At 40.4% G+C, this 16,295-nt stretch overlaps 1 protein-coding gene across 3 annotated transcripts in view; it reads left to right on the top strand.

Moving 5' to 3' along the window:
• Nucleotides 1-16,295, top strand: part of ddx42 (DEAD (Asp-Glu-Ala-Asp) box helicase 42) — a 67,536-nt gene continuing 51,241 nt past the window's right edge. Inside the window, exons 1-6 of one of the 3 annotated variants that reach the window (XM_063037485.1) lie at nucleotides 1-245; nucleotides 734-1,097; nucleotides 1,842-2,069; nucleotides 5,027-5,186; nucleotides 13,226-13,287; nucleotides 16,052-16,088. In XM_063037485.1, coding sequence (XP_062893555.1) covers nucleotides 1,849-2,069; nucleotides 5,027-5,186; nucleotides 13,226-13,287; nucleotides 16,052-16,088 — 480 coding nt within the window. In that variant the 5' untranslated portion in view covers nucleotides 1-245; nucleotides 734-1,097; nucleotides 1,842-1,848. Of the gene's footprint in view, nucleotides 246-733; nucleotides 1,098-1,841; nucleotides 2,070-5,026; nucleotides 5,187-13,225; nucleotides 13,288-16,051; nucleotides 16,089-16,295 lie in introns of those variants that run through there. The other 2 variants (XM_063037484.1, XM_063037486.1) reach the window with 2 other exon arrangements.

Here is a 16,295-nt window from a genome sequence, read left to right as displayed (position 1 = left end):
GGTGGTGGGTGGAGACGGCGAAGTCGAGATCGGATCGGTGGCGACGGATTTGTGCGGAACAGCAGGCAGCTCACCCTCAGTGGACGGCCGGCAGTGGGCAGTGCGCATGCGCGGCGGACGGTGCAAGACGGGGTTTGGCTGCTTGGTGTGCGGGTCGGGGGAAAAAGGGAGTAGGTTTGACGGAGAGACGGACGGACACGGTGCTACCACCTGATACTCTCATAGTGATTCAGGCCGACACTTGGGTAAGGTGCATGATTCCGGCGATCTAGTTTACTACTAGCCAGGGCTCTCAGGCCTACTGTGTTACGAGGCCTAAAGTGGTGCTTATTCTGCTTATCTTCCCCCACCCCCACCAGTCGCCTTATTTATTTAGCGATACAGCGCGGACAGGCCCTTCCTTTACTCCGTCCCGCTCGTTGCGTCCCTCTTTCTCTTATGCCCCACCTCGCCCATTACCTCCCCCGCTGGTCATCCCTCACCACACCGATTGCTCTTCCTCCTGTGCCCCTACCCCACGACACTTCTCCTCCCGCCGAATGCGCGCCCACTCCTGCCTGTTGCCACGCCTCTCCGTCTTAACGAGTTTTTTTTGTTTTGGTTACTATCTGGTTCAAATGATGGAGTAAAGATCAATCGCACAAAATGCAAGCCAAATAATGCAGAAATGTTGCTAATTGCAACATCAATCAGCACCTGCTAATACGACGATCTTGAATAATTTTCCTTCCAGTATTGGACCCCGACGTCGTATGAAAGCTCATAAAGAAACCATCCATGCACAACCATCTTAAATCCAACCAATATTTGCATTGCATGGAGGAGTAGGTCATCCTGCCCTCAAGCCAATTCAAAACGTCGACTGTACTTCTTCCTAGAGATGCTACCTGGCCTGCTGCGTTCACCAGCAACTTTGATGTGTGTTGCTCCAATTCACTGAGATCTTGGTTTCAACTCCACCGTCATGATTGTCCCTCTATCCTTGATTTCCTCTTTGTTCCCAAAAAGACGAAATGCACATAATGTCAATAAAGAAAATGTCTCCAGTGAAATCTGCAAGAAATTAAATTGAGTATAAAAAAGTTGTCACTCACAAGGTATGAGACAACGTAAGATTGATTGTCAGACATAAGATGTTACTCTGTGTGAAGCACCACTACTCTAACAGACAGCATAATGTAGGAAAGAAAATTGATTTTGTAGGTTCTACAACAAATAACATATCAACACTAAAGAGACAATGTTTGACATTGTTGGATCTATAGTGAAACCAAATGGCTTGAATGCCCACCTTGGTCCCTCATTTAAGTGTAATCACATCTCTATGGTGTTCAGTCAAAAAATGCAAGAAGAGAAATACCAACCCACAAGATCACTTGTAGAAACTACTCTTATTTGCAACAGAACTAAACCATGAGAGTTATGAATGTGACACAATACTGTTGCTTGGTCAGGAGCTTTAATGTAATAATATTTTTCTCCTGAAAGTACTATTAAAATGTCACATGGCTCAATAAAGTAAAATGTTAGAAGTATTTTTAGTTTACTACTGGCAGCCTTGATTATGGCAATCTCCCCGTATTACCATGTGTTAGTTGTCAGATATCCCAGTGACTGCATTGAGTATCTTTTTTTAACAGATTTACATTCTGGTGAGCAGTTGTGTAGTCTCTTTGAGATTTTCTTATTTGGATAGTATAGTTGATTTTCTAATTCTCTGAAATTGTGAGAGATGAGTTTGAATGTACTGAAGGATTTTTTTAAAATCTGTTACTGTAAGATAAATCTTTGGGTTGAAGGTTTTACAGAGTTCCAGAAATTCTTGTTTTATGTTTCTGCAGCTAAACAATGAATTGGAATAAAGGAGGTGGTGGTGCAAAGAGGGGCTTTGGTTTTGGTGGTTTTGCTATTACACCAGGGAAGAAGGAAGAACCAAAACTACCAAAGGCAGCACACTCTGTATTCGGTTCACTGGGCCCATCAAGTGGCTATGGGAAAACCCAACCGGCTCAGACACCTTGCTTCTATAAAGTGGGATCTAAGCGGCCAAACTTTGATGAAGAAAATGCGTGAGTATTCAAAGCTATTTGCAGATTGTGAACACAATTTAGAGGGAAAAATGTAAAAGAAATAACCTCGTCACCTGTAGGAGCAAGAGAACTTTTGACTTGTTTGAAAATGTAATTTAAACACAAATAATTGGAAGTGACTTAAATTTCCGTCTTTAAGTTTTCTGTTAAATGTTGTGTCTCGTGTAATGTGTTTTCATCTATCATTGCAAGATGACAGGTAATACCTATACTTGAAGGTAATTGTAATGCAAACTGATCCCCCTGCGTTTATATATCATCGCAAACCAGAAGTGAGCCATATGAAATATTCTTATGTAGTAGTTCCAGTATATGAGGTATTCAGCTTTTGTTTTACTTTGATTCAAAATAAGAGAATAGGCAGCACGATAGCGTAGAGGTTAGCACAATGCTTTGCAGTACCAGTGACCTGGGTTCCATAACCACAGCTGTCTGTAAGGAGTTTGTATGTTTTCCCCGTGACTGTGTGGGTTTCCTCTGAGTGCTCTGGTCACCAGCCTCTCCCACCTCACCCCACAGTCCAAAGACATACCAGTTGGTAGGTTAATTGATCATTGTTATTTATCTTGTAATTAGGCTCGGATTGAATCAGGCGGGGGGGTGAGGTTTTGCTGGGCAGCATGTCTCGAAGGGCCTATTCTGTGCCGTATCTCAATAAAATAAATAAGGAATCCCAGGCAGAAAAAAACTCAGTTCCAGAGAGATTTTGATAGAATATGAACTGATATTGAAAATGTGAAAATGTTTTCAATGTGGAAAATTGCAAAGAGGATGATCAGTGGGAATATGAAAGGAATAGCAAGAAATGCCTCATGGAGTGAAATGAGGTTAAATCTATTAGTGCAATGAAGAAACAACAGGGAAACAAAATATAAACATGGGATTGTGCAGATGCTGGAAATCCAGAGTAATAGACACAATATGCTGGAGAAACTTAGCAGGTCAAGCCGTTTCTATGGAGAGGAATAAACAGTCTATGTTTCAGGCTGAAACCCTTCATTAAGACTCCCTGTAAAAATCCACAATTGTAGTAACAAGATGTATATCAATAGCTTGAGGTATTCAATTGGAAAGGAAAATTAGTATATAGAATTCATAAAGCTCCACATACACATGATAATATCTACCAGTGCTTGGCAAGGATTGTTAGCAAAATGTTTTATGCTTGTCATCTGAGTTAGCCTTTCCTACTCCATCCTTGCTGATTTCGCCTCACCCAGAGGGTTGTGCTCCTTCTTACCCCGGTGTTCAAGTCACCCAGGAAAACCAGTCTTTCTTTGGAATTCAGATACGAGTTTTCTTAAGATGAAAGGCCTTGGTCTCAATTCAGTACTCAAATGCATATTAGTGATAATTATACCAGAGGATAATAATAAATTGTTTCTATGTTAGAGTGAGCCCAAAGGGTCATGAGGTGTTCACTAATTCTACAGAGTGAATCCTTGTGATACCTGACTAGAATCAGGTTTATTATCACCGACATATGCCGTGAAATTTGTTGTTTTGTGGCAGCAGTACAGACTAGCTCTTTCCTGAGGGCAAAACTGTTTGTGTAGACTCTTCTTGTTCCAGTTTGCCCCTCCAGAAGAAAGTGTAGCCACATTTTTCTTTAAACTGGTTATCTCCTGTTCATTGTATCTAGCTTAGAGTGGCAGCATCCATGTAAAACCATGTTAGGTTTTCAGCTGTGATCTTGGAACTGTGTTCAGGTCTATCGCTGTTGCAATCCTCTATTAGTTTCCTGAAGTCCCAGGTCCTGAACTTCATATTGTAGAGCAAGTTTCCGATGCCAGCTATCATATGGGCTTCACAGATTGAGCTCTTGATCCACTTACGACTGTGTCTATGCCCACTGGAGACTAGGCTCTGTTGCAGGAGTATTATTGCTCACATATTAATGGGAACAAGTGTAAGTGCTGCCCAGTATGTGTATATTTTCCATGCACATGCACACATGTAGGCTTAGGCACTGCACCGCTGCCCACTGCCTCTCTCCTGGATTCTCACTTACTTGTTCTTTAGCCAAGCCCATAGCAGCACCCATTCCTGGTGTTTGGTTCCAGTTTCACACCGAGTACACCCCCAAACCCTGCTGGTGGTGACATACCACATCTGTCCTAGACTCTAGATTTGTCCACATCTAGTACCCAATTGCATTCCCAGTCCCTGACTGCCTGCAAACTTAGGTTCCCAGATCCCAACTCCCAATTCCATTCGCATTCCTAACCACATCAATCTTTAGTTCCACCTATAACCCGAACCTCACACTCCCTGGTTCTACCTGCATTCCTGTTTGCACAGTTTCCTGTCCCATGCACACATCTCACCACACCCATCCCTGACTGAATTTTACTAGGCCCCACATCTCCAGTTGCACTGGTCCCAGGTTCTACCCTTACACCTAACAATACTGCCCCCCAATTCTATCCATCTGATTACCCCAGTCCTTGGTTTTGCTCACTCATATAATCATAGCATTTCCCAGTTCCTCTTGTAGATCTGTCTATACCAGTTTCCAGTTTTGCTCACTTACTACACTATTCCGTGGCTACAGCCACAGAACTATTCACACTATTCCCCTACCTAGGGCACAAATCTAACCACACCATTCCCTGACTTCAGCTCCAGACCTACATTTCTATTCCTACATACCTGACTACACTCCCTGCAACCACACCAATTCACAGCTCCACCTGTGCACTAACTATATTGATCTCCATCGCCACTTCATGATCATGCTAAGTTGGCTATGTTGTGAGTTATTCACAAGCATATTTACAAAATCCTATGTTTACAAAGGACTTTACTTCAAATCTAATGTAATAAGTATATTTTTCTCTTTGTAATTTTAAATGGAAAATTTATATCAGGTTCTTTTTCTTTTTTCTTTGTTACTTGTATCTGGAAATCTTTATATTATTGGTTTGATCTTCTAGGTATTTTGAAGATGATGATGAAGAAGACAGTTCAGCCAATGTTGACTTGCCATACATACCTGCAGAAAATTCTCCAACCAGACAACAATTCTCTAGTAAAGCTGAGGACTCTGATGACAGCGAGGAGGACCCTTTGGATGCGTATATGGCTGAAGTGGAGGTGATTTGAAATTCTAAGTTAAATTGTTTGCTTTAATTTTATTGTAATTGATACTTAAAACATGTATTTGAACACTTTGAGAATTTTCATCAATGCCCATTCGTTGTGCAGTGGAAGCAGACTGCAAGTGCAATTCTGCCCACTGCATTTCAGATTGAACATTAACCTCAATCCCAGACCAGAAGCATTTCTCAGGTCCCTTAGAGAGATAATAAAGATTATGAGTTAATATTCAGCTTCAGACTGCCCAATTTCATTGTTTCATGAAGGTGAAGCTGAATGAGCACAAGATAGTGCAGTGGTATAGCTAGAAGAGTTGTCCACGTGTCTTTTCAATGCGATTGTGTCTGCCTCTATTACATCCTCTGACATATACCTACCATCCTCTGTGATAAATTTGACCTTCAGATCCCTTTTAAATCTTTCCTCTCTCCTTAAACTTATGCATCTAGTTTTGGACTTGTGTGTAACAATCCCAGCCTATCCATTCCCACATTATAATTCAAGCTCTCCAATCCTGAACCTTTTCAGCATCCTCTCAAGTTTCATCACTGCCTCCCTATATTATAGCAATCAGGACAACACACAATATTCCAGGTGAGGTCTCGCCAATTGCAGGGCTTCCCAACCTGGGGTTCTCGGACCCCTTCCCCTTGCTTAATGGTATTGCTCCAAGACATAAAGGTTGGGATCCCCTGCACCAACGTCTTGTATAGCTGCAACATAACATCACATCTCTTGTACTGATTGCCCCATCTTATGAATGTAAGCATGTTGTACACTGCCTTCCCCTCCACGTCTACTCATGTTTTTGCACTTCTGATGGAGGTTTGTTTCTGGATTTCTCAGTCATTCCCAGGAGATAATCTTTCATTGTGGGTGACACCTAGACAGCTGTGAATGTTGGAAACGCTGCTCATTCATGTATTTCTTACCTTTGGAATGTACAGTGATGCAGTACAGCACTCATGGCTACTGGATGATCCATTTAGTAGGAGTGGTGGAAACAGAAACAATCAGTATCTTCCAAAAGGCAATAAATATGCACTGGACAGAGTAATTTTCAGGGGTTTTTGAAAAAGATCAGGTGAATGGGACATGCAGGTTGAATCCACCATGCATTGGCATGGATTCCATTTGTCAAATGGCCTTCTGTGCTGAAGCACTTATGATTCTAGCAACTCAAAGCAAATCAAAATTCTTCTGCAACTGTTCTAGGTTGTATCAGGGTCTGTTCACCCCTCACCTCTGTGTTTGCTGAAATTATTTTAACATTGTCATTGTCATTGTCATAATCATGATTTTAACAGTATCATGAACAAAATGGATGAACTGAGAGCGTGGACCAGTACTTGGGGCTATTATGTTGTGGCCATTACAGAGACTTGGATGGCTCAGGGGCAGGAATGGCTACTTAGAGTGCCAGGCTTTAAGTGTTTCAGAAAGGACAGGGAGGGAGACAAAAGAGGTGGGGGTGTGGCACTGTTGATCAGAGATAGTCTCACAGCTGCAGTAAAGGGAGGAAGTCATGGAGGGATTGTCTACTAAGTCTCTGTGAGTGGAAATCAGAAATAGGAAGGGGCCAATAAATCTACTGTGTTTTTTATAGACCATCCAATAGCTACAGGGACATTGAGGAGCAGATAGGGAGACAGATTCTGGAAAGATGCAATAATAACGGGGTTGTTCTGGTGGGAGATTTTAATTTCCCCAATATTGATTGGCATCTCCCCTAAAGCAAGGGGTTTAGATGGGGTGGAGTTTGTTGGGTATGTTCAGGAAGGTTTCCTTACACAATATGTAGATAAGCCAACAAGAGGAGAGGCTATACTTGATCTGGTATTGGGAAATGAACCTGGTCAGGTGTCAGGTCTCTCAGTGAGAGAATTTTGGAGATAGTGATCACAATTCTATCTCCTTTACCATAGCATTGGAAAGGGATAGGAACAGACAAGTTAGGAAAGTGTTTAATTGGAGTAAGGGGAAATATGAAGCTATCAGGCAGGAACTTGCAAGCATGAATTAGGAACAGATATTCTCAGGGGAGCGTACGGCAGAAATCTGGCAAATGTTCATGGGATATTTGTGTGGTGTTCTGCATAGGTACGTTCCAATGAGACAGGAAAAGGATGGCAGCGTACAGGAACCATGGTGCACAAAGGCTGTTGTAAATCTAGTCAAGAAGAAAAGAAAAGCTTATGAAAGGTTCAAAAAAACTAGGTAATGATAGAGATCTAGAAGATTATAAGTCTAGCAGAAAGGAGCTTAAGAATGAAATTGGGAGAGCCAGAAGGGGCCATAAGAAGGTCTTGGCAGACAGGATTAAGGAAAACCCCAAGGCATTCTACAAGTATGTGAAGAACAAGAAGATAAGACATGAGAGAATAGGACCAATCAAGTGTGACAGTGGAAAAGCTTGTATGGAACCGGAGGAGATAGCGGAGGTACTTAATAAATACTTTGCTTCTGTACTCACTATGGAAAAGGATCTTGGCTATTGTAGGGATGACTTACAGCAGAATGAAAAGCTTGAGCATATAGACATTAAGAAAGAGGATGTACTGGAGCTTTTAGAAAGCATCAAGTTGGGTAAGTCACTGGGACTGGGCGACATATACCCCAGGCTACTGTGGGAGGCGAGGGAGGAGATTGCTGAACCTCTGGCAATGATCCTTGCATCATCAATGGGGACAGGAGAGGTTCCAGAGAATTGGATAGTTGCAGATGTTCCCTTATTCAAGAAAGGGAGTAGAGGTAGCCCAGGAAATTATAGACCAGTGAGTCTTACTTCAGTGGTTGGTAAGTTGATGGAGAAGGTCCTGAGAGGCAGGATTTATGAACATTTGGAGAGGCATAACATGATTAGGAATAGTCAGCATGGCTTTGTCAAAGGCAGCTCGTGCTTTACGAGCCTGATTGAATTTTTTGAGGATGTGACTAAACGCATTGATGAAGGTAGAGCAATAGTTGTAGTGTATATAGATTTCAGCAAGGCGTTTGACAAGGTACCCCATGCAAGGCTTATTGAGAAAGTAAGGAGTCATGGGATCAAAGGGGACATTGCTTTGTGGATCCAGAACTGGCTTGCCCATGGAAGGCAAAGAGTGGTTGTAGAGGGGTCATATTCTGCATGGAGGTCAGTCACCAGTGGTGTGCCTCAGGGATCTGTTCTGGGACCTCTTTTCTTCATGATTTTTATAAATGACCTGGATGAGCAAGTGGAGGGATGGGTTAGTAAATTTGCTGATGACACAAAGGTTGGGGGTGTTGTGGATCGTGTGGAGGGCTGTCAGAGGTTACAGCAGGACATCGATAGAATGCAGAACTGGGCTGAGAAGTGGCAGATAGAGTCAACCCAAATAAGTGTGAGGTGGTTCATTTTGGTAGGTCAAATATGATGGCAGAATATAGTATTAATGGTAAGACTGTTGGCAGTGTGGAGGATCAGAGGGACGTTGGAGTCCGTGTCCATAGGGAACTCTGTGCAGGTTGACTCAGTGGTTCAGAAGGCATACGGTGTATTGGCCTTCATCAGCCGTGGGACTGAGTTCAGGAGCCGAGAGGTAATGTTCCTATGTCTATGTTTCCGTTGTCTTGTCTCATTTTAGCCCCTTCCCTATCTCCTAGCCTTTCTGAGAAATTCTTGTTCATATAGTTCTAATCTCTTGATTATCTCCATTTTTTATGATCCAAATTTTTTTAAGAATGTGGTCTTTTCAATTTCTGTTTGGCTTTATGTTTCTGAAATCTTTCCTTTGTGAGTAAGCTTTTGGTTGCCTTCCCTAATTTGCTGTTCTTCAGTCTTCTGGCACCTCACCAGTGGTCAAAGAGTATTTAATAATCTATCAAGGCTACAGCGGTCTGCACCCTTGTCTCCCAGAGCAGCCTAGATTGCAACTCATTATTTGGTTCCGACTTACCCACATCTAAAATCACCTTTCTAATGCCATAGTAAGGCTGTCAGAATCTATGTAGTAAGCCTAAATCCTGGTAATTGGGATTAACGCAAGTGGGTACTTTATAAATAGATATGGACATGGTGAGCTGAAGGGTCTCTTTCTGTGCTGTCTGACTTTATAAAGTTTATAAATGGATTGTATTCTCAAGAAAAGTTTACAAGCAAGTGGGTGATCACCAAGCACATAAGCCTGCATAAAGGCAGCTAAAATTACAAAGTAAAACACAATCTGATCCTAATCCAACAGTTCCCCCTCCCACGTTGATTCTAAACATGACATTTTGAATCAGTATATCATAAAATTCAGAAGTAGAAAAATTTGCAGTACCAGCATTGAGTATGAGACCTTAATCGTGTCCCATGGTTAGCAACTTCACTGCATGTCTTAGTGATTTATTCACTGTAATCCGGTGGCATAGCCACTGAGTCAAAGGTTACTAGCACATCAGAATCGGGTTTATTATCACCGGCATGTGATGTGAAATTTGTTAACTTAGCAGCAGCAGTTCAATGCAATACATAATCTAGCAGAGAATAATAATAAATAAGTAATAAATAAAATAAAAAAATAATAAATTCATTAAAGTCAGTGCTCGCTGTCTCCATCTCCACTTCCTGGTGTCACCACAACTCACAGTGCTAGCGTGCATCTGCTCACTTTTTCCTTCAATCTTTCTGGCTTATCAACAGCACTTGATAAGGCCCTTCCCACCAAGTACCCAAATGGCTCCTTGTGATTTCTTGATCAGGACCCACTTACCAGGAATCAAGGTGTGCCGTCTTTCTGCTGGATCGCTCCGGGCAGCAGAAGCCTGTTGAGAAACAGACTTAATAACTAGGGTTAGAGTCAGACAATAGTCATCTAAGCTGTCTGTCATAAGGTGTATATCAGCCTCTTCGAGGTCAGTAGCTCTGGGTAATGACATAGATTGTCCTGTCACCACCTCAAATGAACTTGGCTTGGTGTTTTTGTTTGAGCTTGCTCTGTAACCCATAGGCCATGGGTGCACCCTCCTCATGATACTTAGTCAGTCTTTGATAATTCCAGTCATTTGTTCCACCTATCCTAATGATTCTGGATGATGGTGATAGTGGACAAGTTCCCAAGGTGGGCAGAGGCAGTTCCAGTAAGTAAAGTCACTGCCACAAAAAGCAAAAACTCTGCTAGATGGGGATTGCAATGTTACATTGAGACTGACAGGGTTATTTTGACTTCATTTGTTCCTTTCATTCCTTCCCATGCTGCCATTGTTGCTGCCTCATCTGCTAATGTGTTTACACAGCTTTAACACAAATTATCTGTTTTTTACTCTGGGATGGGTATGGGCTGTAGGAAAGGAGTCAGTCATTTTTTGACTTTGAGACTGATAACCCAGTTGTAATGCTCTTACTTGAACTTGCACGTCTCGTTCTGCTTGGTTAGTGATATCCGCTAAATGGCTCTATGGAGTGTTGGGTTCCTTCTAATTTGATTTGGGATCTTTTTTTTCCTGTGTAGTTTCACTTGCCTGATCTTTAATGAAAGTAGTCAGGTCATAGCTGCTTGTCATATTTTCTCCTCATTGTCATCATTTGGTTCATGAGAGGTTGTTGTGGCATCCATATTATTCCCATTCTGCAATTCCTACAAGTTCAGAAAGAGGCACTACTTTTTATTATTGTCTGATGTCGGGATATATCCCAATGGTGAGTATCAGTGACAGGACTGCCCTGTGAGATCTGTGCCGTGCGCCTCCACACTGTTTTAGTTTATTTCTAAGCATCATATAGTTCACTTTGAATCAATCACATTTCTGCTTTTTTTTCTCACTTGTTTAGTTAATGTGCAGATTTGTTCTTTAGATTTTTCAGTCTTTATCGCGCTGACTTCCTAATTTGTCACAATTCTCCTTTTCCTTTCTCAAGTTGTTTAGTTAACATATATATCTGTTCTTCAGATCTTTCACAGTGTTTATTATGTTGTATTATACTTTGTAACTGAACATGTTCTCTCTCTGTGCTGACAAGACTGTTAAGATGCATCTAAGTTTCTTCTTTCCCCCTGGCAGTCTCTGGATCTTTACCCCATGTCTCTTTAATATCATCAAGCAGCTAAATTCTATTAGATTCTACATTGGTGGTATATTTTGTTTTAATTTCTTCACTAGTCTTCTTCAGCTAGAATACTTTGTTTCGATAAGAACTCAACTCCTCAGTCAACTGTTAACATATAACAACTGGAGATTGTTTCCTCTTTGTACTTTAATTAACCTCATAGTATATCTGTAGATATACACCCTATCCTCGTTATATGCGGGGAATACGTTCCTTGAAGTTGACACATAATGTGAATAATTATTTAAATGGAGAAAATAGGGATGCATTCCAGAGGGCTTCCTAAATATGTTTTATCTGTAACTTACTCACATTTTCATACCAATATGACTCAAAAGCAGTACTACGAGACAACATTTATATTATATTTAATCAATTTAAGGTAATATTCAATGTAATGAATCATAGAAAGTTAACTGTGTTACCTTCAGCTGACGCCACACTGTTTATAATTTCCAACTTTTTTTCAAGTATTAAAGCGGTTCTCTGCTGCTTGGCTGACGGCCCAAGACATGACATCGGACGCTTAGGAGGCATAGTTAAATATTTCAAGCACAAAATCACTGCACCGTAGGTAAAACCAACAAAAGTCTAAGATCGCACATCCACACCTTGCCAAAACCAATGCACGAGTGGCAGGAGTGAGATTGTGAGGCACGCACACCTGACTTGTATTGGCGGGAAAGCAGTGCTTCTCATCCCAACAGTGAGGTTGTGAGGCGTGTGCACGTGACTTGTATTGGCGGGAAGGCAGTGCTCCTCGCATAACTGAGTTTTGGACGCATATAACGAGACCTTGGTAGAAATAGGTTCCTCGCATAACTGTGAATCCGCATAGTCCGAAGATGCATATAATGAGGATGGGGTGTATAACAATTGTTGAGTTACTGGAGACTTGTAGCCCAACTCAATGGGAGTCCATAGCCTGAATCAATAGATTATGCTGAATTGTCAGATTAATAGACTGTGCACAGCCAAATAATAATGCTTAACTTCACTTAAAATAGGGCAGAGTAGAGGAGAGGATCCCTGGAATTGAACTTCTTAGACTTCCTTTAAATATTGTATTAAGGTAAGAGATAGGTGTTTTTCTGATGATTGGGTAAGTATGGAGGAAAGCCTTGTCTTCTGTTAAATTTGCACAGTGGAACTTTCTGTCTCATCTGAGACTCTTCCCATCCTTAACTGTATGGTTTGTATGCCAAGTTCTTAGATCTGGACATGATATTGTCCAGAAGGTTCTTTGGAAGACAGATGAGGCGTAAGTCATATGGCTACAGTTGCTTTGTGTGGTGTGACAGGGTGGTAAAGAAGTAACAAAGTATGTGACCACGTGCACTCCTTTTATACTGTAAAACCCATACTGTCTGAATGGGTTTAGAAAAAAAACCTGTGAACAGGTACTGACTGAGTCGCGCTTTAGCTTTGCGATGAAACTGCAAAAGTTTAGAAACAAGTTACTAAAATTTACTCCAAACAAACGGGTGATTATACTGACATAAGCATTCAGGCAGCTGGGGCTTGTCAACTGTGGTTTGCAGCTCATCGAGGAGAGAAACTCTGAATTCAAACCTTCACTGCCTTGCAGCTACACCCACTCATGGAGAAGGCTTCGGGAGTAAACCCTGAGGAAAAATCCAGAGCTGGAGTCCCTAAGGCAGTCCTACATTGAGTTCAACTCTGACTGGCAACTCGTGACACTGCTGGTACCAGACTGTATCAGTCTCCCTTTCCTTTGCATTCATCAGCTGCGTGGAGAGGGGGAGCCTGCTACATAGGTAACAGCTTTTTCTTGGTATCATACTGCTCTGGCTGGTGCATCGACTGAAGGTGACAATGTAGACAGCTAGGAGGCAACATCAATTGTCAACTTCGGCCAATGGAGGGCCTCAAGCAAGCGTAAAGAAAGTTAAAACAACAAGGAAAAATGCAATCTCGACCCAAATCCAGCATTTCCATTAAACTGCCTTGTTTTTTTTCCTTCTAGGACCAAGCAGCAAAAGATATAAAAAGACTTGATGAAAAGGAATGCGAGAAGAAAAATGCCAAGTAAGAACCTATTTTAAGTCTTAATTTTTGCATTAGCTCATTTGTAATTACATTATAATTGAGTTTTACAATTCACTTATCCGCTAATCAATTTACCTTGATTATCTGACTGGAAAAAGTAAAACATTTTTTTCCCAGCCCAATTTTTGGTCACAGAAAATAGCCAAGCAATTGAGAGCAGAAAAGAAACAAAATATTTTATAAATACTACTAAAGACAAAGTTCTAACTCTGCCCTACAAAAGTGGATGATTGGGTCTGATAGGAAAGTGCTATGGAGAACCACCGTAAACCTGCTGAACCAAATAGCCTTTCATGTTCTATTTGAGTAGATAATGTGCCACCATTACAGCCCTTGGAATTCTGAAAAAAAAACTCAAAAACTTAAAATAACAAAGTTCTCACCAAAATATCAAAGTAAAGCAAACTACAGGGCAAAATATAAGAGACATAGCTAATGATTTAGCTAGTGAATCATTGAAAATATTGTTCATATTATTTGAAGCAACAAAGTTTTGAAGTGGCCAGAAGTGATGATTTGCAGCAAGCAACTGTGGTACTTCAATCTTTTAGTCCTTCATAATGTACTAACAAGATGTAGAACTGTACGAAGTGTCAATTTAAAGCTTCACACGTAAAGTGTAAAGTAAAATCTTCCACTTCAAATGAACACCTCCTTTTCCTAAAAATTGTTAATTTCACTAGAGTATTTCATAGGTATTGGTCATGGGATGAAAGGAAAGTATCTGAGGACCCACTTAGGAGCTTAAAGCTTCTCTGACTACAGTGGATTCTGGTTAATTGGGCCATTGGTTAATCAGGGCAGTCACTTATTTGGGAAGAACAAAAGCTAATCGAAAAACAGCTGGGATTCCCTTTGTTTATTTGGGACACTATGCCACTTAGTTGGGACAGGAGGCTTTTGCCAAAGAGTTTCTAATTAGTGTCAGTTGCGTGAACTTGTGTGGCTGTCAGACACTACGCCATGCTTAGAGCAAACAGTTTTTAAATAGTGTCAGTTGCGTGTATTTTTGTTAAAAAGGCAGTGATTTTGGGGACTGATAGTTGTAAAGAAATTAACAGTAAGACAATTCAGAACCATTTTGCTCACTGCGGTTTCAAGTATTCAGGTTTGACAATGCTAGAAACGACGGGAGTGAAAAAAATGATTTCACTACTTCAACAAGTTAGGAACGACAAAGAATTTGAAGGAATCGACAATTATCTTGAATGCTACAATGAAACTGAAGATTTGGAGGATGCAACAGTTTTTAAACTAGTGTCAGCCACTTGTACTTCTGTGGCCATTAGACACTACACTGCTTAGAGTGAGCAGATTTAAAATAGCGTCAGTTGCGTGTGCTTGTGTTATGCTACTCGTTCGATGCCAAATTAAAAAGCAGTGGTTTTTGACACTACTTCATGCAGGAAGGCAATGAAGGCAGTCCATTATCTGCAGTAGGTATCTGCGCTGACTTTGTTCATTTACAGTCAATTAAAAGAACAGCAGCATACACTGGATGAATTCCTCCGTCGCAAACTATTAGGAACTGATACAAAATTTCATAGTACTGCAGTAGTTTTGGTAGTGTTCTAATTTGTTCTGTATTTCATTTAAATACATAATTTGTTATTCAGTTAAATGTAGTTTGTCTTTTTTAAACTATTTCTATGAAACTTTGGCTAACTGGGGCAAAATGTACTGGTTCTGATGTGTCCCAATTAACCGGAATCCACTGTATATTCTGAGGCTTCCTGTTACTTGGGTTTCCCAAGTGGAGGTATTTCTATGGTACAGATGGGTATTCCTCTCCAAGCTGTGTTGATGTTCGACATAAAAATTGTTGATTTTCTGATCAATGTATCAAAATAACCCATTTCTATATCATTACTGTAATTTGTTCTGTGTTCTTTATTTAAATTTAAACAATGCAACATAATGTGTTGTTTTATACTGAGTGGAGACCCATGAAATAACAATTTAGGCCTTGCTATAAATCTGTGAGTCAGATTCTGACTGTTCGGCCGAAGTCAGAAAACAAAGACATATTGAAAGTTGTTTGTGGTCCAAGACTTCAACAAAGCATTATCTATAAATCATATCTAACATTCCCTTGAACTTTTGTACTAATGCTGGTTTAATAATGTGGCAAGGGTAGCTCAGAGCATTACCTATTCAGAAAAATGATAGAAAATGTTGACATGTAAATTAAATACCGAGGTAGAAAACATACCAACTTGAATGCAATCACTTTGAAAGAAGTAAGATTACTGCTGCCAATATCTGCAATTGAGTTAAAAAAAAACAATTAGCTTCAGGAACATCTCATAAATGGATTGATTTTAATTTGGAAGTGATTATGGAATCCAATGCTATCACTTGCATCTGTACCTAACCTTTGCAGTAGTTGATGTTATTTAAGAATATTTTACATTAGTTATATGGCATGACATTGTAGCATTGTATTGAACAAAATAAATATATATAGCCTGTCGGAATCATCTTGTAGAATATATTTTATGTAAGGTCATCTTATTCCTAAAGATGCCTTTTGGAAATGACCATGTTATTGGAAAATTTCTGAACACAAAATTCAGTTTTATATTTTGCGCTTTTTAGAACAAGAACAAAATGATTATAATGATTTTCAAGAAAGTAGGAACTTCTCGATATATTCACACTGTGATCATTTCATGCTTTGCTGCATTCACACTGGGTCTGTTGAACACTTGTAGGGAGTTGGTTTTTCCCTTTGTTTTTGCAGGGGTATAAGGGATGACATTGAAGAGGAAGATGACCATGTGAGTTCTTGTACTGTCTTTCTTGCATATACGAAAAAGAATATATTAAACCGATATTTTAAATTGTTGTGTATCCACTGTAGTCTTTAGTTTGGATCAATTCTTGGTATGTAGCCACAAAATTATGAGGACACCTGCCTTATTCTAGTAAGTCATCTGTGAGGTATTTCTATTGTTTGCACCAACATAATGGAAGTCAATCCTGCT

Source organism: Mobula hypostoma, chromosome X1 (genome assembly GCF_963921235.1).
Source record: "Mobula hypostoma chromosome X1, sMobHyp1.1, whole genome shotgun sequence".
Classification (NCBI taxonomy): Eukaryota; Metazoa; Chordata; class Chondrichthyes; order Myliobatiformes; family Myliobatidae; genus Mobula; species Mobula hypostoma.
The sequence above is the reverse complement of the archived record's forward strand: the minus strand, read 5'-3'. Positions and strand labels throughout refer to the sequence as shown.